This window comes from Vanderwaltozyma polyspora, genomic scaffold, assembly GCF_000150035.1.
Source record: "Vanderwaltozyma polyspora DSM 70294 KpolScaffold1003 genomic scaffold, whole genome shotgun sequence".
In the NCBI taxonomy this organism is placed as follows: domain Eukaryota; kingdom Fungi; phylum Ascomycota; class Saccharomycetes; order Saccharomycetales; family Saccharomycetaceae; genus Vanderwaltozyma; species Vanderwaltozyma polyspora.
In genome coordinates, this window is record NW_001834654.1 from 67,571 (window position 1) to 92,811 (window position 25,241).

General features: G+C 30.9%; 12 protein-coding genes across 12 annotated transcripts in view; 3 read left to right on the forward strand and 9 right to left on the reverse strand.

Moving 5' to 3' along the window:
• Positions 1–286: 286 nt before the first annotated feature.
• On the forward strand, positions 287–1,219 carry Kpol_1003p25 (DUF2722 domain-containing protein; the record flags this gene model as incomplete). Its single annotated transcript, XM_001644528.1, has 1 exon — positions 287–1,219. The coding sequence occupies one exon, from the start codon at positions 287–289 to the stop codon at positions 1,217–1,219; it is 933 nt and encodes a 310-aa protein (XP_001644578.1).
• Positions 1,220–1,298: 79 nt separating this feature from the next.
• On the reverse strand, positions 1,299–2,801 carry SHQ1 (Hsp90 cochaperone SHQ1; the record flags this gene model as incomplete). The annotated part of the gene is made up of 1 exon (XM_001644529.1): positions 1,299–2,801. One exon carries the CDS (start codon positions 2,799–2,801, stop codon positions 1,299–1,301), a length of 1,503 nt encoding a protein of 500 aa, XP_001644579.1.
• A 279-nt stretch (positions 2,802–3,080) lies between these two features.
• Positions 3,081–4,346, forward strand: DPH1 (2-(3-amino-3-carboxypropyl)histidine synthase; the record flags this gene model as incomplete). The annotated part of the gene is made up of 1 exon (XM_001644530.1): positions 3,081–4,346. One exon carries the CDS (start codon positions 3,081–3,083, stop codon positions 4,344–4,346), a length of 1,266 nt encoding a protein of 421 aa, XP_001644580.1.
• Positions 4,347–4,598: 252 nt separating this feature from the next.
• Positions 4,599–7,259, reverse strand: XBP1 (Xbp1p; the record flags this gene model as incomplete). Its single annotated transcript, XM_001644531.1, has 1 exon — positions 4,599–7,259. One exon carries the CDS (start codon positions 7,257–7,259, stop codon positions 4,599–4,601), a length of 2,661 nt encoding a protein of 886 aa, XP_001644581.1.
• Positions 7,260–9,677: 2,418 nt separating this feature from the next.
• On the reverse strand, positions 9,678–10,337 carry NCE103 (carbonate dehydratase NCE103; the record flags this gene model as incomplete). The annotated part of the gene is made up of 1 exon (XM_001644532.1): positions 9,678–10,337. One exon carries the CDS (start codon positions 10,335–10,337, stop codon positions 9,678–9,680), a length of 660 nt encoding a protein of 219 aa, XP_001644582.1.
• A 2,509-nt stretch (positions 10,338–12,846) lies between these two features.
• Positions 12,847–13,353, reverse strand: FMC1 (Fmc1p; the record flags this gene model as incomplete). The annotated part of the gene is made up of 1 exon (XM_001644533.1): positions 12,847–13,353. The coding sequence occupies one exon, from the start codon at positions 13,351–13,353 to the stop codon at positions 12,847–12,849; it is 507 nt and encodes a 168-aa protein (XP_001644583.1).
• A 288-nt stretch (positions 13,354–13,641) lies between these two features.
• BMT5 (25S rRNA (uracil2634-N3)-methyltransferase) lies at positions 13,642–14,649 on the reverse strand (the record flags this gene model as incomplete). Its single annotated transcript, XM_001644534.1, has 1 exon — positions 13,642–14,649. The coding sequence occupies one exon, from the start codon at positions 14,647–14,649 to the stop codon at positions 13,642–13,644; it is 1,008 nt and encodes a 335-aa protein (XP_001644584.1).
• A 461-nt stretch (positions 14,650–15,110) lies between these two features.
• GPI15 (phosphatidylinositol N-acetylglucosaminyltransferase GPI15) lies at positions 15,111–15,653 on the reverse strand (the record flags this gene model as incomplete). Its single annotated transcript, XM_001644535.1, has 1 exon — positions 15,111–15,653. The coding sequence occupies one exon, from the start codon at positions 15,651–15,653 to the stop codon at positions 15,111–15,113; it is 543 nt and encodes a 180-aa protein (XP_001644585.1).
• A 298-nt stretch (positions 15,654–15,951) lies between these two features.
• On the reverse strand, positions 15,952–17,670 carry BDP1 (transcription factor TFIIIB subunit BDP1; the record flags this gene model as incomplete). Its single annotated transcript, XM_001644536.1, has 1 exon — positions 15,952–17,670. One exon carries the CDS (start codon positions 17,668–17,670, stop codon positions 15,952–15,954), a length of 1,719 nt encoding a protein of 572 aa, XP_001644586.1.
• A 592-nt stretch (positions 17,671–18,262) lies between these two features.
• Positions 18,263–19,429, reverse strand: Kpol_1003p34 (uncharacterized protein; the record flags this gene model as incomplete). The annotated part of the gene is made up of 1 exon (XM_001644537.1): positions 18,263–19,429. The coding sequence occupies one exon, from the start codon at positions 19,427–19,429 to the stop codon at positions 18,263–18,265; it is 1,167 nt and encodes a 388-aa protein (XP_001644587.1).
• Positions 19,430–21,695: 2,266 nt separating this feature from the next.
• Kpol_1003p35 (Ark/Prk/Nak family serine/threonine-protein kinase) lies at positions 21,696–23,837 on the forward strand (the record flags this gene model as incomplete). Its single annotated transcript, XM_001644538.1, has 1 exon — positions 21,696–23,837. One exon carries the CDS (start codon positions 21,696–21,698, stop codon positions 23,835–23,837), a length of 2,142 nt encoding a protein of 713 aa, XP_001644588.1.
• A 213-nt stretch (positions 23,838–24,050) lies between these two features.
• HDA1 overlaps positions 24,051–25,241 on the reverse strand; it is a gene marked incomplete at both ends in the record, with an annotated part of 2,338 nt that continues 1,147 nt past the window's right edge. The window contains one exon of the mRNA XM_001644539.1: positions 24,051–24,731. Within this exon, the coding sequence (XP_001644589.1) occupies positions 24,051–24,731 (681 nt within the window).

Genomic DNA, 25,241 nt, shown 5'->3' on the forward strand with positions numbered 1-25,241 from the left:
ACGGTTTCAGCACACTTAAAGGATAATTAGGCATCTCTTTCTAATAAAAATTTTTGTTTTTTTCAATCCAGATAATATTAGTTTGTTCTATAAACTACTCTAAAAATAGGCTTCCTTTTAAAATACAATTTACATTTCGAGGATATTTATTAATTATTTTGGGTTTGTGATATAATTGTAATATAATAGAGTGATCATCATCAGAGGAAGGGAGAAAATTGTGGATAGAAATTTCGTTGAAGTGTTTTGTCTTGTTTTGAGTATTTGATTTATTTTTTAACATATCATGAGTAATCCAATTTCAAATACCAATTCCAATGCGGATAACGATGATAGAAAGACTATATTGGATATACTGTTTGGTCAACATGTGAATGAATGGACTTTTTCTGAGAACTCTTTAATAAAAGCATTGGAATTAAAGCAAGAACAAGAAAGGACCAAACAACAGTACTATAAATTAGAAATAATTAATAAATCAATTGAACTTTTTAAAATGGCAAGGGAAAATGGTATTCCGCCAAATCAAATATCGAATGTATTTAATTTTGGTAATTCAACTCAAGATGATACGAATAAAACTGTGCTATTAAAGTCGGAATCAATTTCTTCGCAACAACCTTCAAGTTATAAATTTCCTCCAGTGGGCAATTATTTACCTCCAAAATCGATAGCAAAACCGAAACATAGAAGAACTAATTCCCCTGCAAGAATAGGTGCATCTGCTATAGCATCCTTGGGAGGTACTATTATAAAAGAAGAAACTACTCCCCCACATAGGTCTTCTGTTAGTCCAATTCCAATTCCAAATGAAAATGGTACTTATATGCATCGTAGAAATATGTCTCTGCCGATGAATTCAAGTTCAAATACATTCTCAGGAATGACTTCAGTCCTAAATTTCAACAGCAATTCAACTTTGCAAGTTCAACGCCCAAATCTAAGTGTTTCCAAGCAAACTTTACAACCTCCTTCTAATCATTCACAACAGAGAAAACACAGACGTTCAAAATCAGCTACAGGATTTAAAGTTATAGATTTAAATGTCGTCGATGATCCAAAGGCTCAACCAGTAACCCCAAAGGGTAAAACAGTCGATGTAAATGAAGATTTCGATGATAAAACTTGTAGTGAGAACAGCAGTCGTGATGCAAGTCCGGTGAGATCAGCTGCTACAAGACCTCCACATTTCATCAATAAACTACTAAATAGTACATGAATTAAAAGGAAATGGTAACAATAAAAAATTTTAGAGTAAAGGTTTATCTAAATTTTATTCTATTAATACATCATGTTATTTAATTGGGTTCTAAAGATGCTAAATATTCTGACTCGGAAAGAATTTCCATTTCCTTTAAAGTCAGGTTTTCCCACACAGGCTCCCCAGTTTCAGCATTGAAATCAGCTATGCAATCGAAGTTAATAGTTTCACTAGTGACTGTGTCCAATTCTTTCTTCAGTTCAATGGCGAGACTTCTGATAATATTCTCATTACCACTAGATATGAACCACGAACATAAGTCGTCCAACAAAATTTTGTTGTAAACGTAATATACATCATGAAATCTAAATAGTTCATGAATAGTTAATAGGCATTTTATGATTAATCGTTTACCGCCTCTAAGTATATAATAGACGTAATTCCAGGTTTTTTTAGTTAATTCAAAGTTTCTATGTAATGGATAACTTAATCCTCTTCTAATACCGGCAATAATTGCAGCTCTGATTACAGAAATATCTTCATTGGGGTTTTCACTAATTAAAACTTCTTTTTTCACCATTAATTGTTGATCAAGGAAGCATAATTGTGGTGTTAGTTTTCCAATTGTCCATCCACTCTCGGTTTGTTGAACTCCCTCATTTTCAATTTGTTCAAAAACGTATGCAAATAATAAATTTAGTATAGTTATGTATAATGGTTTTAAATCTTGAACCAAATAATTTTTATTGGGTAGGTTTTTTTGCATTTGCTCCTGCTCCTTTTCAGTAAAATCTACTGGCATAGTCGCATCTTTGTTTTCTGCATTTTTGTACCATTTTAAATATTGCTTTACTATAGCAGGTGTAAATTGTAATAGCTCTTTTATACCATTTATTACTAGGTCCTCGTCTGAGCCAAATTTATTTGTCATATATTCAGAGACGTAATATTCTGGATCAAATTTTAGGTTTTCCTTTCTTAACCTTTCATTAACTCGTTCATCGGCGGTCGACTTTTCTGGTTCATCTAATTCATTTATATCATTACCGTTTGCAACAGAAACTGATACGATAGAATTATAATTATTATCAAACCCATATTTTGCCGACAAGACATCCATGGAATCTTCAGCTATCTTTTGTTCAATTTCCCAATTAAATGTTTCACCAAGTTGAGCTATATTTTGAACTTCATCAGACTGAGATTTCTCTCCTCCAATTTCCTGAATCAAAGGACCTTTTGCAATATTGTTGGTATTGGCTTCAACATTATTCAAATTATCTGCTTGTAGTATATCACCTTCTCTTGCTAATAGCTTAGATGGGAAATCTAGATCTTCAAATACTTTCCCACGTTCCTCTTTTGGAAGCTTTATATGTATAGTTTCTTCAGATAGCTTATATTCAGCAGTTGCCCTCTCATCGTCAACCAAATTGTGAGGAAATCTCAATCTTAAATAGTATGGTGAGAGATGAAAGACAAAAACATTGCCAGTTACTACCATTTCCATTCCTGGTGCATCAAAGCGGATGCTTGATATCTTAACATTTATAATTACAAAATCCTCATCCTGAGTAACTTTAAATGCTGGAGTAATCATTTTGAAACAAATAACCTGACCACCTTTATGGCTATTGATGTTATTATTCCAGGCTTATTAATAAACCTTGCGATGAGCTTGCTTTAAATATCAAATTTCGATGATACTTTAATTTTTCACCATTAAAGACATCTGAAAAATTTAAGCTTACTTGATCTGATGAAAAAAAAAGTTGATGAATTTGAGATGAGTTAAGAAGTTATCCAGTACAAAATGAAGTATTCTTATATATATTGAAGTTTGGTTGAGGAGGATATAAAGTTGTAGAATATCAAAGAGATGAGTGAAGAACCAAAAGCACCTAGAAGAAGATTTGTTGGTGCTAAAAAGCCTACAGTAGTAGATGATGAATCTCAGAGCAATAGTGATGGAACATCAGTTGTTCATAAACCAAGAGGGAAAGTGAATATTAGAAGAGCAGTCAATCATATACCTGAGGAAATTCTCAATGATGAAGATTTAAATGAGGCTATAAAACTTTTACCTTCGAATTATAATTTTGAAATCCATAAAACAGTTTGGAATATTAAAAAATCTAATGCAAAGAGAGTTGCTTTACAAATGCCAGAAGGTTTACTAATATACTCTTTGATCATTAGTGATATATTAGAGCAGTTTTGTGCTTGTGAAACAGTGGTAATGGGTGATGTATCATATGGTGCATGTTGTATTGATGATTTCACTGCAAGAGCACTTGAGTGTGACTTTATTGTTCATTATGCTCATTCCTGTTTAGTTCCAATCGATGTTACCAGCATAAAAGTATTATATGTTTTTGTTACAATCAATATTGATGAGGTCCATATTATGAAAACTTTGCAAAGAAACTTTAAAACAGGTTCTAGAATTGCTGTGTTTAGTACCATTCAATTCAATCCAACTGTGCACAGTATAAAAGATAAATTATTAAATGATGATAGTCATATGTTGTATATAATACCTCCTCAAATTAAGCCTTTATCTAGAGGTGAAGTATTAGGTTGTACCTCCCAAAGGTTAGATAAATCCCAAATTGATTATATGGTTTACATTGGTGATGGAAGATTCCATTTGGAATCATCAATGATCCATAACCCAGAAATACCAGCATTTAGATATGATCCATATAGTAGAAAATTCACAAGTGAAGGGTATGATCAAAATCAACTAGTTGAGGTTAGAACGGATGCCATTGAAACAGCAAAGAATGGTAAAACATTTGGATTAATATTAGGTGCATTAGGGAGACAAGGTAATTTGAAAACTGTTGAAAATTTGGAAAGTAAATTGTTAGCCGTTGGTAAGAAAGTTATAAAGATTATTTTAAGTGAGATTTTTCCTCAAAAATTATCAATGTTTGACGAAATCGATGTTTTTGTCCAAGTCGCTTGTCCAAGGTTGTCTATTGATTGGGGATATGCCTTCAATAAGCCACTTTTAACACCCTATGAAGCTAATGTTTTACTGGGTAAAGATATCATGTTCACAGATAAATATTATCCAATGGACTATTATGAACAAGAGGGTTATGGTCGTGGTAAAATTCCTTCTCATGCATTGGAATAAAGGAAAGGTTTTCAAAAATACGACATTATATAATAAGCAAAATTGATAAATATGTTAATAAAATTCTATAAAAATTAATTTATTCTTGTCTTCGAAATTAATATTTATGTCTAATTCTCAACAAAATAATTTTTACGTAAAATTTGAAAACCAAGGATAAAAATTAAAGTAATAAAACTACAAAAATTTCATTTAAATATAATACTAGAAACAGGGTATTGCGGCTAATCGTCCCTTGCTATATATTTAGTATTATCGAGTACCGTTTAACCAATTTCTCCAGGCCAACACATTTTGTTGAGTTTGTTCCGCATTAAACCTTGGTACAAAATTACTTCCGCTCAAGCCGCTACGAACAGAACCTGATGACACATCTTGCTGTTCAACATTAAATGGTATGCTAGGATTGTGATTATTTTGATTAACACTGTTTCTATTCATCATAATAATTCTACCATTATTGTCATAATGAATGTTATTATTATTCATCATATGATTATTTTCAAACAGTGGTTGTGAGCCATTTTGGTGGGAGTAACCGACATGTTGCGTCAACGGTATTGGATAATTTGCCCAGTTATTTGACCTTGGCACTTGTGAAACAAATTGTAGCCTTGGTCTTTCTAATCCTTGACCATTATTATACAAATAGTTGGCATTCATAGAACTTCTATTATCTGTATCCTGATTAATATTATTATTTGAAGACAGAGAAAATCTTTCGTCATTGGAAATACTGCCTGTGGAAGAATATCTGACATTCATTGGATATGAATATCTATGACCATTGGTCCTATAATATTGTGAATTTATAGCTGTTGACATTTTAGGTTCTATAGAATCTTGCGATTGACGATTCACAGGATGATGACCAATATACAATGGCACATGAGATACCGAAGTTCTTGGTGATATGGTTGCTGATGGCATAGTACTACTCTTTTTTCTCATAAAAGTTGCTAATTCTTGCTGTTTAGCTTTATTTTCAAGCATCTGTTGCCGTTGTTGTCCTTGTATATGTCTTTGCATTTTTAGCTGGCCTTCGATAATAATATCTGTATTAATTGATTTATTGTCAGAGTTATCTGACAAGGTATAATTTAATGATGGCAGTTTTAAATTATTAGAATGAATATTTTTTCTCAATGTTGGAATTGTTACTAGGAAAAAATTTAAATTACCTTGATAATGGTATGATTTATATCTTGCAAAATTTAAATCTGTAAGTGGCATTTTTAAGGGCCTTTTCATTTGAGCAGTTTTTAATAGAACCTTAAACGCCTTCGTTAAATGGTTTCTAATATTCATAACCTTTGCATTTCTTTTTTTTAATGGTTCAGAAATTTTCTTACTTTTGGATACCCTTTTCTTTCTTTTCTTGAATGGCTTTGCTACTTGAGTCACAGGGATTTCTTTTTCATTTGGTTTCTGAATTTTTTTGTAATTATTTGTAATTTTTTCATTATTTAAAATAGTTACTGAATCATTAATATTTGTTGTAGTTGTAGTTGTAACTGTAGCTATATTCCCATTGTTGTATAATAATTTTTGCTGTATATTTTTATGCCAAAATTCACAATCTTTTGGGAAATCTGGTCCAAAAAGAGGTACCAATAGAAATCTAATTGGGTAACAAAATCTTATACATAAAATTCTTGAAATTTCCCATGGTAACCAAGTACCTTGAATTTTAATATAACCACCTCTAATTCTTTGAATTAAATCATAAATTGTCAAATTAGTCAATTGACTTTCTGGTAAATTCCTTTTAATTCTCAAATAATCTTTAAAAGTAATCAATAAGAAATCTTTTAATTCATTTGAAATATTATTCCAATGTAAGTCAGTATAATTAGTGCCCGAAGTTGGATATGGGGAATGTGATGTTGGCGAATTTGGATTCGAAATAGGATTTGAATGCGATTCATTCAAATTTATTGGATTAACTAAATTATTAAATTTTGTTGCACTTCTTCTTCTTTTTTTAGCGTGTATTGTATCAAAATCTAAATTTGTTAAATCATCGTAGAATACATGATTCATTACGAATTCGAATTCATCGATACAAGTTTCATTAATATAATCCTTTTCTAATTCTTTATTTATTGGAATTTTATTTTTATTATTCTTATTATTATTCATATTTTCATTCTCATCGGTGTATCTTTTCAAATAAATCAAACCTTTCATGACATCTTGGTATAATCTCCAAATACCAGTTAAGAAGACATAACCTGTGTCATAAGTCCAAATAATATAATTATTTGGGTTAATAAGTGTTTCATTATTATTATTTAATTTAAATTGATGATTTTTGGATAATGAATTTAAATTTGAATCATTTATTGCTATTTCTTGTGATCCTTTTTCATTTTCTTCATTCGTGGTTAAGTCTGTTGTGCTTGGATTGCCATTATTATGTAAATTTGGTATATTTGAATTAATAAACAATTGTAAATTTTTTTTACTGTAGATAGTATGTGGGATTGACAATTTTTCCTTAATATCTTTTGTTAAATAAGTTAGAGAATTCAAATCATTGTCATTTAATTGATTTTTTTGTAAATCCGGGAATTGATATTCGAAACAATTTAATAATTTAAAAGTGACAGTTTGATTATTGTCATTTGAATTATTAAAAATCTGGGCTACATTTGATTTATAAATTGTTTTTTTAATATTTAAATCATTTGTGATTGATAAATTTCTAGTACCATTTTTAAAGAATTTAATAAAACATGATACGAAATATAATCTTTGATAATCATCTAAATAATTTTTTGATAACAAAATGTCATTAATAGATAATTCATGTACCGGATAATTAATAATACTGTTTGGTTGGATACCATTTAAATTCTGAGCTTGATTAGTAGCATGATTTTGATTTTGTCGTTGGAAGTTTTCTGACATTGGGCAATGAGTTATTCGCTTTTCTAACTTTTGTTTTTTTTTCTTGTTATTGATTAATGAATTAAACAATAAAAAATTTGGGTCCTACTTAATAAGTATAAAATGCCAGTCTATACAAGTACTTATATATATATTTTAAATAAAAAGGGCAAATTAATCCAAAACTTCGTGGTTTTCCTTGTTGTATTTATAATTTTAATTATTCTAATTATTAAAACGATATCAAAGTTAAAACTCTATCTATACCCATAAACTTGACCAAAATGAATAAAAGTAATAATCAAAAAATAAGGGAAAGGGGGATTGAGATGAAGTATTTTGAGTTTTATTTCAATACTAATACACCTACACAATTATTGTTATAAATATCTCTTTATTATTCCTAATACTGTTTGTTGTTGTTGCTGTCGTTGCTGTCCTGGATGATTTTTTTAGTATGAGATAAGGCAAAAAAACAACTTCTTATACTTGTCCAAACCAAAAGAACTGAAACTCAATTAATGAGGTAATATAAACGTAACAATGAATTGTCTCTAGAGATACCAATACTCTATCGAGAGCGATGAGGTTTTGTTAATATGAATGACACAGACGAATAAAACTGCGAAGACTACACAAAACAATAAAAGAAAGAGAATAGTGAAAGATAAAAGGTTAAAATATCAGGTCAAGAACCTCAACTTCTAAAGAGCATTACCATCCGAGAGAGAGAGAGAGAGAGAGATTACAAAGGTTATAAGTTTTTAGAGACCACAGATGAAGATTAAATATGAAAGAGATTAGAGACCTGAGATTAAAAGTCCAAAGGATATTAAAGAACTACACCAAGTTTCAGTGTATAGGGAGATAGACAGAAGATAGACGGATTGGCAATAGCCAAAATAAAACGAATAAGAAAGATGTAAGATAGAGAAGGTAACCTCTAAAAGTTTCAGCTTTCATTTTGAATATTTATATAATTTTATCTTTGTTTGTTATAATTTACCTTGCTTATTTTATTTTATTTAATAGTATATTCTTTTTTTTTTGTCGTTGCCGTGGGGTTACAATCATTTCATCTGTATTAAGACAAGAGAGGAGGACAATTTTACTTTATCTTACCTCTTCAACTCTTCAACTCTTTAACCACAAAAACACACAAAAACAAACACAGAAACACAAAAGATACTTTTAAAAATTAATAAGGTTACCTAATTGAGGTTCTATTGTGTGACACAAAGAAGACAAAGACAAATACAAAAGACAAAATGAGAATTAGAATTAGAATTGAATGCCATCATCAGACAGCAATACGACGATCACTTACATTCAGCCGCGGAAACAACCTGACAACGGCGGCTGTTGTTTCTTCTTCTCCGTTCCTTTCTCTCTGACAAATAGAACACCTCATTTTGACCTCTTCTGCGCCATGTTTTGCCAATTAAATTTAATCATGGTGATGTAAAAGATACGCATGTCCATCCTGCACCTCTTTCTTCCAGAAATTTTATGAATCACCCCGCACACGCTCTCTTTCGCTCTCTGTCTCTCATTCCTTCTTTTTCGCACTTATTTCTGCTCCCCGGAGTTTACCTTATCCGGAATCGAATCAAAAAAAAAATCTAACTAGAATTCTTGCTTCTCTGTTTTTTTCCTGGGATTTCACTATTTCTTTAAAAATTTCTAAATCCTTGTATGATGCACCCATCCACATATACCAACATTAAAGCCACAAAAACCAAAAAGTCAAACAAATGAACAAAAACAGACAAAATTTAACCGGAGAGCTAAATAAAATCAAAAAACAAAGGGAATACTCCGCGGTCATATGACATTAATATGACATAACCCTTTCTTCATTTTTTTAAACAATTGCACCTTATTTCTGTCTGTTATTATGGTACTTGTTAAATCCCCTACCTTCTCTACACTGACTGACCTGTTTTGACCAGTATACACCAGCCATCTTTCCTTCTTATTGCTTTCTCGTCACATTGCCGCCATTATCCCTTTAGGAAACAGATAAACCAACACATCATTCTTTTACAACTAACCCCACTTAAAGTAACTTTTCCAATACCGGAAATCACTTACTCCTTTCAATCAATCACTAATGCCGTTCATACAAGAAGGCATTTATAAACATATATATATATATATAGTATCAGTACCATACCTATTGCATAACGTGACCACCTTTTTTTGGCTGGTAGATTAATCGCTAATAGTCGATTAGATTGATAGGAATATATTCATAATATTGTATTATATCTTTAATGAATTTTAAATTTTAAGTATTTTACGCATGTAAATTTACTTAGTTATCTAATTATTTATTTATTTATTAATGCAATTGTCGTAAAGCCTTTCTTTAGTGACTAAATTTTTTTTTTCTTTTTTAAATGTATTTATTATTCTTCCTCAACGAATTACAAAAATTCATTGATCAATGCAATTGTCTAATAGACCTGTCTCTACATTGTACAATAATCCATAGACTTTTAAATTAGACCCTTTCATGGCCTCTTGGACTATTTTATTGGATTCAATCTTTTTAACTTGTCTCAATATATGCTCAATTGACAGATACCTTGCCTTTTCTGCCATGTCTGTTTGCTTTTTAAAGATTACATCGGTTTTTTCTTTCTCTTCTATCAACTCTCTAATCTCTGTTAAATATTCATATAGATACCCGCAACCATTAGAAGAATACCCTTTACAATGATCGTCCATACTTGTTTTTATACCTCCACAATCTGTATGACCCATTAGTATTATTCTAGATACCTTTAATGCTTTAACAGCAAACTCAATTGTCGCTAAAAATGATAAATCTTCATTACATATATTAGCAATTGTTTTCATTGTTAACACTTCTCCAGGTAACACATTTAAACAATTTTCATTATATCTCGAGTCTGAACAACATATTAATAATGTATGTGGTTCTTGTCCTTTGGAACTATATTTGTCAAATAAATCAGGTGCTCTTTCATTCATCTGTTGTGACCATTCTCTATTCGATTGGAGTATATCATCCAATGTAGATTCTAGGTTCAATGCAAATGGACCCTCCTTTTCTGAATTGTTTCTTGTCATTTTATGCTTTTATGTATATTAATAGTGCTATTTTTCTTTGACGTATTTTTTCTTAAGCATTGATAAAACACTCAATCAAACCCAATATCGAAAACCAACGTTTAGAACCTCATCACATCTATATATATATATATATATGTAATTACATATTCACATAAATAAGTATCTTCAGAATGTATCAACAGATTTTTATGTAAACCACATGTTCATACTTTCTAATACAAGGTACAATGATTTCATATGAATGAATGAGGTCAATGAATCAGACCAACACGACTTATACTAGGGGCTTTCCTTCCCCCTCGATTCATTAAAACATAATAATTATTACTCACCTCCTATAGAATGGATCTCAAAACTGATAAGGATGGATATGTAGAAAAGAAAAACTTTTATGGTGATAAAAAACATTCAAAACTACAAATCAAAAAACCCAGATAAATGGTAACATACATGCACGCATATTACACAGAAGAACATCAAATGTAAGCTTATCCTCTTTCCAGTCTTTTGTGTTAATAAAACCTGTTGAGGCTAACTGTAGATGCATTTCAAGAAGAGACAGGTAAAGGCACAAGAGGGACTCAGACTTATGTCATCTGATCCTTCACTTCCACAACGTTGAAACAACATTACATTAAAATAGTACATTGACAGATAACCATACCAATTACTTTTACGTTTCTATAAAGGAAAGAATATACGTGAACTGATGGAATAAATTTATCACGATGATGAATATACGTTGAACAAATTAACATTCATAGCCAAAAATACATTAAATAAAACATAAAAAACACAAGAGATATCATAATACTCAAATATAATAGTAGGAGGGTAGTATACCCTCTTTTACGTTCCTTACTTACCTTTACTCTAGCTGGAGTTTCCCACTTTTTCAGAAATCCTTTATTTTTGTTACTTTCGAATAAAGTTATAAGTTACCGGGAAATAGTGCAAGAGCAGCAGCTAGAGAGGGAGAAGATAAAGTATTTCATACATTGTTCTCTCTATCAACTCGTAACAATGAATTAAACAAAGGTTATAGGATGATTTCAATAAAATTTACACATTCAAATAATTTATTATCACAAACCCACTAACATTAGATGTTAACAGTACAAGACTTGTGCATAATACAATAAAAAAGATCAAAACCATTTCGTCTAATTTTACCCTCTATATCAACCTATCTATCTGTTACTCGTCTTCTCCCATCTTCCCCTTGCGAGAGATCTTTCCATTTCTCTCCCTGAACTCATCATTACATACATACTTCGTAAGTTTATTATCGATCGAATAAGATTGCCTTGACTATCCAACCATCAATGCTAAGCAGGAGAGAACTGAATTATCAAAATTGTAATCCAATCGATTGGGAGAATAAAGAAATACTCAACCAAACGTAATCGATGAATTTGAAAATTTGAAATAATTTATTTTTGGTGTACTTAACAAAAAGAACTGTAACCAAACGAAAATAGTAGGTTTAGTCCACCAACGTTAATGGGATCATCTCATCTGCTATTTTCAACATTTTGAAGTAATGCGGTCAGAGTGACATAGGTTTTTCATCATGTTGACGTCAAGGGTTAAATATTTGCAAAGTTTATCCGGAACTTAGCTCTGTAAGGAACGGCCTTGAAATTCCGAAATGGAATAGACTTAAGATAGAGAGAGTAAATGTTTTTAAAAATTACAGCTACTCATAAGGAATTTGTTTGGATTGAGATTTATTATTGATATTATTATTGCTATGGTTAATTTACTTATTTTAGTTAGCTCTGTTTCCTATCAAGATATTATATCTTCACGAAAGTTAGAAAAATGAGACATATTAAGATGAGTAACTAAGATATATTTGTTGAATGGGTTATTTCAATAATTTCCAAAAGTAAATAGAGCCGTGTCAGTGGTGTTATTCCAACAAACGTTAAAACTACGAAGTATAGTTTTCTTGCTGTTATAGATTGTTTTAAACTATTACCGTTCTTTTGATTTTTATGGTAATATGGGTATACACATGAGATTAATTGATATACGGATTCATTATAACACAATTATTCCGATTTCATATTTAAAGTTTATCCGCCTGGATCCTTATCATATGATTTAATCCGTTTCCATATGATCAGATATTAGTAAGAACATTACACGATTATCTTAGTTGTTCAGCATATCTCGATCTTATCATTGTAACATCGTTATGACGCAAATAACTCTTTATTGTCATTGAAATGATCTCAAGATGGCTTTTTGCAGAATCGATTCAAGTTTTTATTTTTGTATTTGTTACAATATCTGAAACAATGACTTCACTTGATTGTTCTCATTATTGCCGAAGGAGACTCACTTCACAATGCTATTTTAAAATTTATTACATATAATATTTAAATTAACTTTCTATCTGATAAATATTTACAATGATTGATTGGATATAAAGAATATAACTGAAGAATGGTGTTTCGAAGTTGAAAAAAATCGCACACAAATGGTTGATCGTTGAAGTCTATAGTGGAACATCTAACCCAACTTTATTAGCTGTTCTCTTCACTACTTCATCTTGCGTTAAACCTCTTGATCCTAAGTTATATCTTTCAATTAATTCATCATATTCTCTTTGATTATTTAAAAAAGCCGCTATGTCAATGAAATTATTTAATTTGCGATTGATTTGTCTATCATTTTCTTTTATCAAAATTGCTTTCATATCTTCTCTTATGTCGGTTTTCATGCTATTAGAAATATAAAGCATATTTTTATCACACTTTGGATCTTCTGCTTTTAGCTTGTTAATTTTTGAATCAATTTCTTGAACACTTCTTAATTTAGACAATTTAGCCTTAGTATCTTCATTACTAGGTTGTCTCAATAGATTGATCTTTTGATAACTCAACAATGATATCTCTTTGCTAATTTCATTCGCTCTTTGGATTATTTTACTTCTTCTATCATTTTTGACAATTGCCTTTATCAATTGCTTATACACTTGTAATAAATTTTGCTGATTGACCATTTTTAAAAACTAACAACTGAACACTGTGATACTAGTGAATCTCCAATTGAGTTGATCTAGAGCACTTCCAAACAAGATCTTTTTAAATCTTACAACCGTTTGCATTATATAGTTGACAATTTAAATGAACAGTATTAATCTCTAAAATATACCATTTTCTGAAGTTCTCAACTTGTTACCCGGATATATATTTTTTAGATTACCTATATTTAATAATATTGCTAATTCCAATCCGTTCGAGCAAGTGAAGCCTATTAATTATTCTATATTATACAATACCTAAAATATCTATTCATCATCACTATCTGAATCTTTGCCCTTTTTAGATTTTCTCAAATTCTTATTTTTAACAAATTTTTCGAATACATATATTCTTGCTTCTCTTTCTTCAGCACGTTTTGTAGTATCTTGTTCACTATTTGTTCTTCTGTGATGATACTCAGGATAATTTTCCCATTGAAATTTGTTAGATCTCTCAACTTTTAATCCATTGTCCTTGGCTAAAGTTCTAACTTGCCATAGATCATATGGTTCACCAGTAAACACTGATAAAATAATTTTACCAAATCCCTCCTCAGTCAGTTTATCATATCCACTTCCATTTGAGCCATTGGAATCCAAAGAATAACCTTGGGTATAACTATTTCTAGAATTAATAATTGTAGAGTTAATATTAGAGAATAAGTCCTTACAATTAGAAAAATATTTGTATATCAATTCTTGATGGTCTCTGATATTTCTGTCCATGTCCTTGACACCCTTACCTGTATGTGGAAAGTTAAACATTATATTTTGTACCACCTTGTTGGATAACTCAGGATGACCATAATTCATCATTATTTTTTTCCATGGCATTTTCTTGGAAATCTTGAAACTTTTAATTAAATTTGTTGCATCAATTCTGAAAAAAATCAGCACCCCATTCTCTATTAAAAATTTGTAGTTTTCTTCAAAACTATGTGGGTATTTCAATTTTAATTCTTGAATTGATGCATCATAACTTGTTACAATTAAATTTTTTGGTAAAATATACTCTTGTTCGATAATTGATCTAGCATATGAAAAATCACCTTCACCAATTAAGAGCAAAGTTTCTTCCTTTCCAAAAGGAATATATTTTTCTTCATTTTCTTTTTGTAGTTGCTGATTCTGCTTAACCTTCGTTGGGATCTTAGGTTTTTGTTTATTTTCAATTTTGTTTTTATTTTTCTTTAATAATTGTTCTTTATGCTGATGTCTTAAAAGTGATGATTTAAGATTCTTGGAACCAATCTTACCCTTCAATTTCCTTCCCATTGTATATTACAACTATTAAAGCAAGCTATCGGTTATTCCAGGCCACCTTTATTCTATAATAAACCAAAACCATTACTTTTTAACTTTCTTTAGAAGTGACCATTTAAATATCAAAAACTTTTTTTTTTCACTTTGGGCATCTCATCGCGATCGATTTCTCGTAATTTAAAACAAGGCGCCATATCGAATATTTAAGTTATTAATAGGTAACAATTATAATTGATACATATGATGTTTCATTTGATTTTTGAGATACCATATCGATGTAGTATTATAGCTAATTTAGTTATTTTAAATAGTCTTTAGTGAGGTTGTAAATTTGCTTTTGATCTTCAAATTTAGGACACAATTTCTGATTATATTTACCCATAAAAAAAGAGCAGGTTTTGAGTTAGTAAATTTGATAATAATGATTAAGATAATTAAAAATGACACCAACTTTGATCTAAAGATCTTTGATTTTAAAAAAATAATAGATTTCTAATACATACTGGAAATATTAATTTCAATTTCTCTTGCTTCTTTACAATTAATGCCAAATAAAAGACAACTTGGAATCCTGGTTGGAAGCCTTCATTAATTATAATATCAACTACTTCATTTCTTGGTATAAATTCGTATTCAACAAACCACAGCTTGTTTATGAAAAATGGTAGACAATTCCATCCTGAAATGTTACTAATTTGTACACCATGATCTTTCAAAACTGTAAAGGTACTTACAGTTGGAGCTCGTATTTTAAAATTAATAATTGATATCACGAATGCACAGTACAGCCATTTTAGATAACCATCCAAATCTATATACCGAAATGAATAATATAATGATAAATAAACTATTAATATAATCAGAAATATATTCTTAATAGTCTTAATAGCGTATCCAGTAGGTTCTACCGTAAATCGTATACATTTTTTGTTAGCTAATTCTTGAATGGTAAGAATATATTTCTTCTCCTGCTTTCTTTGAAAAGAAGAACTAGTTTTTTCACTACCTTTCACCATTTATCAATTTGACGATCTATCCAATTACTTATCCTAAAGCATTCCAATTGATATATTTCAACAATTGATTGTAATAGTACCATGAAACCACTTCGATTTTTAAATAAATCCAAGTAATCGCGTTATGCACAGAATTTTAATTACATCAGTATCATATAAAATGAAATTTAAATTAAGAGACTTCTAATGGAGAGAACTAGATATATAATAGTTTGGATTCAAAACGTACCAGAATATATTATTAATATATAGAATTATGATTGGATTTATATATTTCTTTAATTATATGCATTTAGATTCATACACTAGTAGTTTCTTCTTGTGCCATTTTTTGCTTTTTAACATCATCAATGGTGCCTAAAACAATTTCAGATTTTCTGTAAGATTTTAATTGATTAGTCATTAAACCACCTGAAGTCTTCTTATTTACTTCTTTTTTCACAGATTTCAAATCTTCATTCTTTGCGTTCAATTTAGCTTCTTCAATTTCTTTCAAATGTTCTTCATGTTGGTTTCTTAATTCTTCAAGTTTCTCATTAAATTCTGATAAAGTACCAATATTCTTTTTAATTTCTGCACAATACCTATCGAAATCAGGCGGAAGTCTTGAGCGCAAAGCAAGTTCTATAATTACAGGATTTCTTTTTTCTTCGTTAATAAATTTGGATTTGACTTGTTTTCTTGTTCTATATGGGAATAATTGAGATATTAAATTGAAGTCGGTACCCCACATGGATAATGCCTTATAAAACTTTATTAATTCTTCATTGGTCCAAGGATCAGTGTATGAATTCTTACCGTATGTTGCTGAGTTGTATAAATTTTCAAACGGGTTCTCTTGAACTCTGACTTTTTGTGAATTTTCGTAACTAGCATTTTTATGTCTATCAACCACTGTAGATAGCTCATCGACTTCCATTACACCTTCTTTATTCATTTTTAATTGAATTGCATTTGGACCTGGCTTGTTTTCTGGAATTTCCGTATCATATATACTTTGGGCGGCCTTTCTAATTCTTTCGTTTTTTTCTTTTTCATCTTCCTCATCATTCAGAGAAGATAACGATTTAAATTCACTACGAGCACGTTTCCTTAATTCTCTTCTTTCCTTTCTCTTAGTTATCTTAGCCTTTGCAGCTTGCTGTGCTCTTTCGAAATTATCTGATATTTCACCAATCGGTAGTACTGGTTTACATAATTCGGCAATAGTAAAATTATGTTCATCGAGAACATAACGAGCTGAATCCAAATCTTCTATATTTTTCGGTATTTCTTTGACATTCCTAATTTGAAATTTCTTATCATACAAACTGTCTGTGTTTCTGAATAAACTATCTCCTTTGTCATTTTTAATATCCGAATTACTAGTCGAGGTTGAACCACTGTCATCCGATTCCATGGCGGTAACAATACTAATCCTATGTGCTGAACCTGTTTTTTTCGATGCTGAACTTCTAGATGACATTCTCCTTTTTTTTAAATCTTGTAAATTCGAATTATCTTCAGTAATACTGTTTATCCTAATTTTCTTAATACCAGATCCAGAAATAGTCGATAACCGTCTACTACCTGGAACATTAACGTTGTTGTTATCATTAAAGTTAGGTTTAAAAACAGGCTTTGAGGATGACATACTTAGAGAATCCAATCTACTAGATCGGCGGCGACCCGTTATTTTATATGAAGATGAGCTGGCAGAAGAGTTTTTCGAAGAATCTGAGATTGGAGATTCATCTGTGCTTTCTTTCCTTTCCAATGTAATTTTAGCTTCTTCTGAATCCTTAATGGCACTCCCATCATCATTTTTTTTACTATTTAGTTTCTTTTCAGTATTTTCAACTTCAGTTTGTTGACTTTTATCACCAGCGTCTTGATCTGAAACACTAGCAACTGTAGTTTCTATAGCTGGAGATGAGGTAGCAATGGAAGGAGTTACTGAAGGTGTCGGCGTAGCTACACGACGTTGTCTTATCTTTGGTACGAACCTAGTACCACTTTTATTGACAACACTACTCATTTATAATTGCAAAAGTCCAATATTTCTTCTTTCACTTTGTTTATCTATAACAATATACTCAATAAGGCAAAAAAATAAATTATACACACTAGATTAGGATTACAAATATATTAGACTTTTTCATTAAACAAATAGATCTTGAACCTTTCCAAAGGAGTGTTGTTTACCTATCATATTTCTAATAACATCCCATTATTTATGATTTATTTCAAATATGATTGTTTCGTTCGTTTTCATATTTGAATAAACATCGAAAAATATTGAAAATTATTATAATTACGTATACAATGACATGTATTTCTAATAAGTGTAGATCAAGAGATGCAATGAGATGCGGTTGTGACGTTAAAGTTAATTACAATTCTATTAATTTATTTTTATATATATATATCCAGACCAGATCAGATTCCATAAAACTATCAGATCTTGTAGTTTTCTATTTTATTCCATAGAGATAATTGCGGATGCATATCTGTTATCTAATGAGAAGGAGATAAATTTTCTGGCGTCACCATATATTTTGGTAATATAACACTTTGCTCACCAGACGAAGTTCAGAAATGAATATTATTCCTTGTCATAATTTGATTTTCTAATACGGTTTGTAACGACGCTTGGAGTGCTTGGATTTCTTGTGTTTACTTTTCTTCTTTTCTTTCTCTATTGAAGGTTCTGATATATTTCTTGTAGATTGTTCTATATTTTGTTCATCTATGTTATCGTCCAGCACATTAATCTGGGTAGAGTAATCCCAGAATCCAGGAGGCACTTGTAATGAATTGTTTTCTATTTTCCATGTTTTGACAGATCCGTCTTCACCACATGAATACATTATATTTTGAGATTTCGGAGAAATAAATACATCTCGAACAACCTCATCACCATGTGCATTAGGTATACTAATCGAATCGTTGATATTTAGTAGTTCATTATGAAATGGAATAATTTTTAAATTACCATTATTTTCTTCTGATTTCCCTACTGCAATATATCCTGGATAGACGTCAACCACATAGTCACAATCCCATGTTCCTCTAATATCACCAAAATCCAACGGTTTTGGTTCTGTTAATTCATCAGATTTGTTATTCAATTCATGAATGGCGAACGTTTCCATATGTGATAATGTGTAAATTCTCTTTGGAGATAACCAACCACAAGAATGAACAGATTCATAATTGATAACCTGATGTAATGCATCTTCTTCTTCAACTTGGGTCAAGTCATATACATTTGTATAACCATCAGTAGAACCACTAAGTAGAACGTTAGGATCGCTAGGGTGGAATTTTATATCTGTGACATCATCATGATGAGAATCTACTAGCATTCTCACTGGTTTATCAAAATTTCTAATATCATAAATATGAATTTCTGCATCCACACCACTTAGTTCTGTACCACAGGCTAGCATACCATGACGAGAATCTAATGATAAGAATGGTGTTTTTTTTTCATTATTTAATTCTGCTACAATTGAATTTCCTTGAACCCTTAAATCAAGTACTTTAACAGCATCATTCATTGCCACAGAAAAAACAGAGCCATTATCATAATCACTATCCAATACACGCATTCTATTGATCGAAGTGTTCCCAGCTTTTACAGTTCTTATACAATTGCCAGTATTCCAGTCTAATAAATTGACATCACCATTACTTAGACTAGATAACAGACCGTGTCTATACAAAGGTTGCAACTCAAGACACCAATCAGTTCTGCCAAGCGAATTGGAATGCAATAATGAATATGAACTCATATCTTTCACAACTGTTCTTATAATTTTCCCTTCCACAAGATTTCGTTTCGTGGTCTTGTTCTAAACTTTTTTCTTTACAATTATATCAATAAGTTCAAAGGATTGGGTAACTCAAGTTTTAAGTTTACACGTTATTTCTCCTTTGGTAACAAATATCAAAATCAATAAAACTTTAAAATGTGTTGGATATCAGACTAGTTCCCCTTCCAGATCTCTCCAGATGCCATTAGATAACTTCTAAAGTTCTAATATGATCTCATCTCATCTCATCTCATCTCATTGAAATTTTGAAATGTTACCAGATTTGGGATAAAAACTGCCAGTAAAAGAAGAAAAAGCATAATAATACAAAATTACTCAAAACAGAAATAAAACACCATAAAAGGATAAAACATAACTAATTATTACCTAATTAGGAAATATATAATATATTTCGATGAAAGGATATATATACAAATTTTGGAACTACGCTATGACAATAACGATGATGACAGCGACACTAGTACCCACTAGTCACTTCTCTATCATGGTTTCAACCTTCCAAATCATCGACTTGGTAGGTTGAGGTGACAGAAAATCCAAGAGTTTTACAATGATTTAACAATCTATTTATGGAAACATAGTTTCTTGATTTAACCAAATACGTCAGAAATGCCAAGTGTGTTTTATATAACCTTACCAAAGCAACGATGATAAATAAATCTGGGGAGGCTTAGTCTTAAGTAGATTAACTGATGGTTTTTTATATCAATGATGACAATTATGGAGCTATCTTTGAGTAAACTTGCCTTGGATTCTTTACGTTCTTACTTTTTTTTTTAAATGCCTAATCCAAGTAATCTTTGATACAACTACCTTAATAACGAAGCATTACTGATGAAGTTCAAGAAATTGTAGATAATAGACTTAAAATAGGATTAGATGTGGTGGTACTTACATAGCTTATAGTGTATAAACTCGTACTCTTATATTTTGCCCAGAACTGTGGTTCACTGAGGGGGTAAGAGGAAAAGGGAAGGGAAGGGGGAGGGAGGAGATGGGGGATGAGGGGGGCTAATATTTATAATTTCTCTTGGTATTTGACAATAAAAACTTTATTTAATATACCAAAAAAAACATACAACTCAGAAGAGAAAGAATTAACACATTTCTGGACTCAGATATTGACTATATTTCACATCACACTCTCTGAGATATCCAATTTTGACCATCATCTACCTAATTTTGGGGAAATAAAATAAGTGGCTCACACTAAAACTATATACCATTTCTATCTAACTCAAGATACTAATCATCCATGATTGATGATTTCATTTATTTCTTGATTAAATCATGAAATCTTTTATACACAAACTCCTTCTGTTCAATAAAAATCTCGAATATTTATCTAGCTCTTATTTTTTGAACTAAGTACAAAATTGAGATAATATCGATCTTAAACAGTCTTGAACCATCTACTATTTAGTTAAAACAGTTTTATTCCACGTCACTTTTTATATTCCGATCAACTATCATCATAATTCCTTCATAATCATACAATTATTTAGTTAATTAATTGTTATCTTATACAAATTATATACATATAACTATCGGATCCTAAGAAACTACAAGATCAAACTATTTAGAATAAGTTGACTCCAGTTATATAACATCATATAACACATTTACCATTGCTATTACTATTGTCGTTAAAGGATTAAATAGTGCTGTTCTTTACAATTCTGTGTGGACTTATTCTTCTTTTTTTTTTAATAATTACGTATTGCCTGTGTTTCGGTAGAATTGGATATTTCGAACTTTCGAAAGCGACATTTAAATCGAATTACAATTTCGATTTCGAATATTTCAGTGCTATTTGATCAGTTATTAAAGTTTTATTTGCATTTAGGAAACTATTTGAAGTTCAGTTGACTGTCGATCTCTAGTTTCTGAAGGGTGTTATTTTTAGAATTCAAAGACTTGAATCATCAATTCATAAAATAGAAAAATTAGTCCTAATTTTTTTTTTCGAAGCTGAATTGTTATCACCCTTATAATAATAGTATTGATTTTTCTTTCTTTGATCTAGCACTTCGAAAAGGATAAGGTGTAGTTAGTATCGTTAAGGTTCAATTATTTCAGTAATTACCATCCCAATTGCATTATTAGTTACTTAAAAACTAAATTCTTAATTTCAATTTTAATTATAGTTTTTAACCAAGCCAATATTTTCCTCCTTTCTAATATAAATTTTATGTTTCATTTATTTTGCATTTTCTGATATATTATGAATCAACCAGATATTCCAACGTATCCGCAAGGCATTAGTTTACAAGTAGGTGTCCATCATGCAACAATATTAAAATATTTAACCAGTGGTGGTTATGCCCAAGTTTACCAAGCTAAAATATCACCACCAGATAGTAGAACAGGTTCCGACATTGTCTGTCTTAAAAGATTAATTGTGCCTGATAAAGCAAGTTTAAATACTCCAAGGGCTGAAGTTGACGCAATGAAACTTTTGAGAAATTTTGATCATGTCGTTTCCTACATAGATTCAAATGCTGCAAAATCAGGTTTACATAATGGTGCTTATGAAGTGCTATTGTTAATGGAGTTTTGTGCAGAAGGTGGATTAATAGATTTTATGAATACAAGATTACAAAATAGATTACAAGAATTCGAAATCCTAAATATAATGAGCCAAGTTACTCAAGGTGTCGCCGCAATGCATTCTTTAGAACCGCCATTATTACACAGAGATATAAAAATTGAAAATGTACTGATTTCAAATTCAGGTGAATATAAATTATGTGATTTTGGTTCCGTCTGTGGGGTTATAAGGCCTCCAACTTCTCAACAAGAATTTAACTTTGTACAGCATGATATTCTTAAAAACACTACCGCTCAATATAGGGCGCCAGAAATGATAGATTTATCACGTCATTTACCTATTGATGAAAAATCAGATATTTGGGCCTTAGGGGTATTCTTATATAAACTATGTTATTATACAACTCCTTTTGAAAAGGCTGGTGAGGCCGCCATTCTACATTCAAGGTACGAATACCTAGCATACCCTCATTACAGCGACAATTTGAAAAATTTAATCAGATTGATGCTCGCCAATCAACCTTCACAGAGACCGAACATTTGTCAAGTGCTTGAAGAAGTTTCGAGACTTCAAGGAATTCCTTGTCCTATTAAGAACTTTTACTTGGAAAGAGCAATACATAGATCAACTTTGATGCCACATCAACAACAGAATAATCATCATCATCATCAACAACAACAGCAGCAGCAGCTACAACAACAGCAACAACAAATCCAACAACAGCAACAGCAAATCCAACAACAATTCCATATTCATCAGGAACAAATTCGTGGTTTACATCAATCCTTAAGCTTCCCATCCCTGAATTCACCTTTGCATAATGCTCAAAATATAACGCCAAATAATGTTATATTAACAGGTGTTCCGCTATCTGCTCATGCTTCCAATGATCCTGCAGTTGTGAACAACTCATTTAATGTAGCAGCTACGGCAAAACTTCAACAGATACATATAGGGACCACAGATAAGAATGCAAACATTCTCACAAATCAAAGAAGTAGGACTATGCCTGATGATCAAATGTCTGACTATATCGGGAGGACGACATCAGCGGGAAGAGGTGATATATCGAAGATTGTTGCTTCTAATCCTACATTATTTGATAAGACCTCAAAAAGCGAAGTCAATTCTACCGGTAGTCTTGCTGAAAATATTGCTTCTATTGCCAGTGAGAAAATCAGTTCTCTGAAAAATCAAAATTTATCACAATCATCAAGTACTGGTTCATCTCATAGAAGTATTATTGTTAATGATGGCGATCTGACAAAACTTGAAAAAGTCCAGACTTCGAAAGAATTTGAGGCCGATTCACCAATACCGGTCAGCAAGGCAAAACATCATAGTCTACCATCTAATTTCAGCTCTTCAATTAAGATTGGTAATGGTGAAGGTACATTAACTACTTCCGATTCAAACCAATCCGATAATAATTCTATTCAAGATCGTATGAAGAATTTAATAGATAACGCTGACAATATTCCAATCAATAAAATAGCATCTGATTATGGGAAGTACACCAAATCTTCTGACAATTTCGGTAAAGATTCGGGAGAAGAAATGAATGATAAGGAGAATATTAAAACAGCAAATTCTGGGACTAGAAATCAACCGAAAAAGAACAAGAAAGAGAAACCAGTACCTGCCAAGAAACCAGCACATTTAAGACCACAAAAGCCGCCAAAACCTACTTTCTTAGCTGGCAAAAGGAAGTTGGATAAAAACAAGTCTGATGTCAAGACAAGTTCAGAATCTATGGAACCTAATCTAGAAACATTGACAGAAGAATTCAATAAACGTTTCCCAAACATATCTTAATTTGACGTATAGATGAGTAAATTTTGCACTTAAAATTTATATACGACAATCATATATAGCAGCACAATTGTCATTTTTACATTTAATTTTTTATTAAAATTACCTAATATTATATTATTAAACAAACTCATTAACTTTTTATTGATCGATTAATTAATTCTATATAATGAAGAATGTTATTTCAACTATAATAATCCCCCAAAATAAACCCAATCAATCACTTTCTTCATCACTCCACTCTTCAAATGCATCTAAGATAAAATCAGTAGCTTCATCAAATCTTTCATTAATTATACTTATTATTCCATCAGAATCTGACTTTAACACTCTTCCAAATTTCTTTCTTGGTCTCTTTTCTTCACTTTCTTTCCAACAGTTATGGGAATCATTTGTGAATACTAGTGAGTTTTTGAAATACCAATCCACCATTGTTTCATCAAAATTTGATGAAAGTGATTTCAGTGGAAAATTTCCTACAAAATTTATCACAGCCTTTGATAAAACTCTTAAATCCCTTTCACCTATCAGATGGACAATTCCTTGATATGACTCTCCAATACCAATAAAACAAATTTTAGTTAAAGTACTGATATACTGTAAGTGATTATCCCATAATGATAACATTATTTCATTAGCAGCTTTGGAAGATGAAAATGTTTCCTTTTCCAAATTTGATTTTGGAATGTTAATATCTAAAATCGAATAATTTCTATCAGCTGCCCACTTGATAAATTTCATTGAAGTATCAATCAATACCGAAGTTGATGGATCTAAAACACCAGTAATTATATCTCTATCACCCCATAATTCAGGTGTATCATGTACTAAAATCACCAACGTTTCTGCTTTAAAAATTTTTTGTGAAGCAAGAACCAATTTTTCATGGGGCTTCATAATTCTTGCTTGGAAATGTAATAAAATTATGCAAGTTGGCTAGATGAATTATTGTTCTTCACGAATTGCTTGCTGTAAAGGGAATATGTTAGGAATTTTATTTTCTGGTGGTATTTTTATATTCCCCTCCAAAGTGACCAAATTTCCTCTAAAAAGTTTCCCATATTTCGGTTGGATCCTATTACTTTATCGATCATAATCTAGTGTTCCGGTTTTGGAATCTTATTTGGAATTGGGAATTCTTAGGGGGGTCTGCCAATTAAAATTTTTTTAACCTAACGGGCTTCTAAGATATTGAGCCTATTTATGGCCGCCTTCTAGGGCGATACCTAAATTTTCCGTGTAAAAAAATTTAAGGTATTTGGTTGTTTGTCAAATAAATTTGGTGAAATTTAACTTTGAACTTTTTTTGCCACTGTGGTGTTAGAAGCTTGAGGAACGTAGGCTGATCCGGGGCTGTATTTCAGACCCAGGGGCATCCTTTTGTGTTAAGGGCCCATATGATTTAGA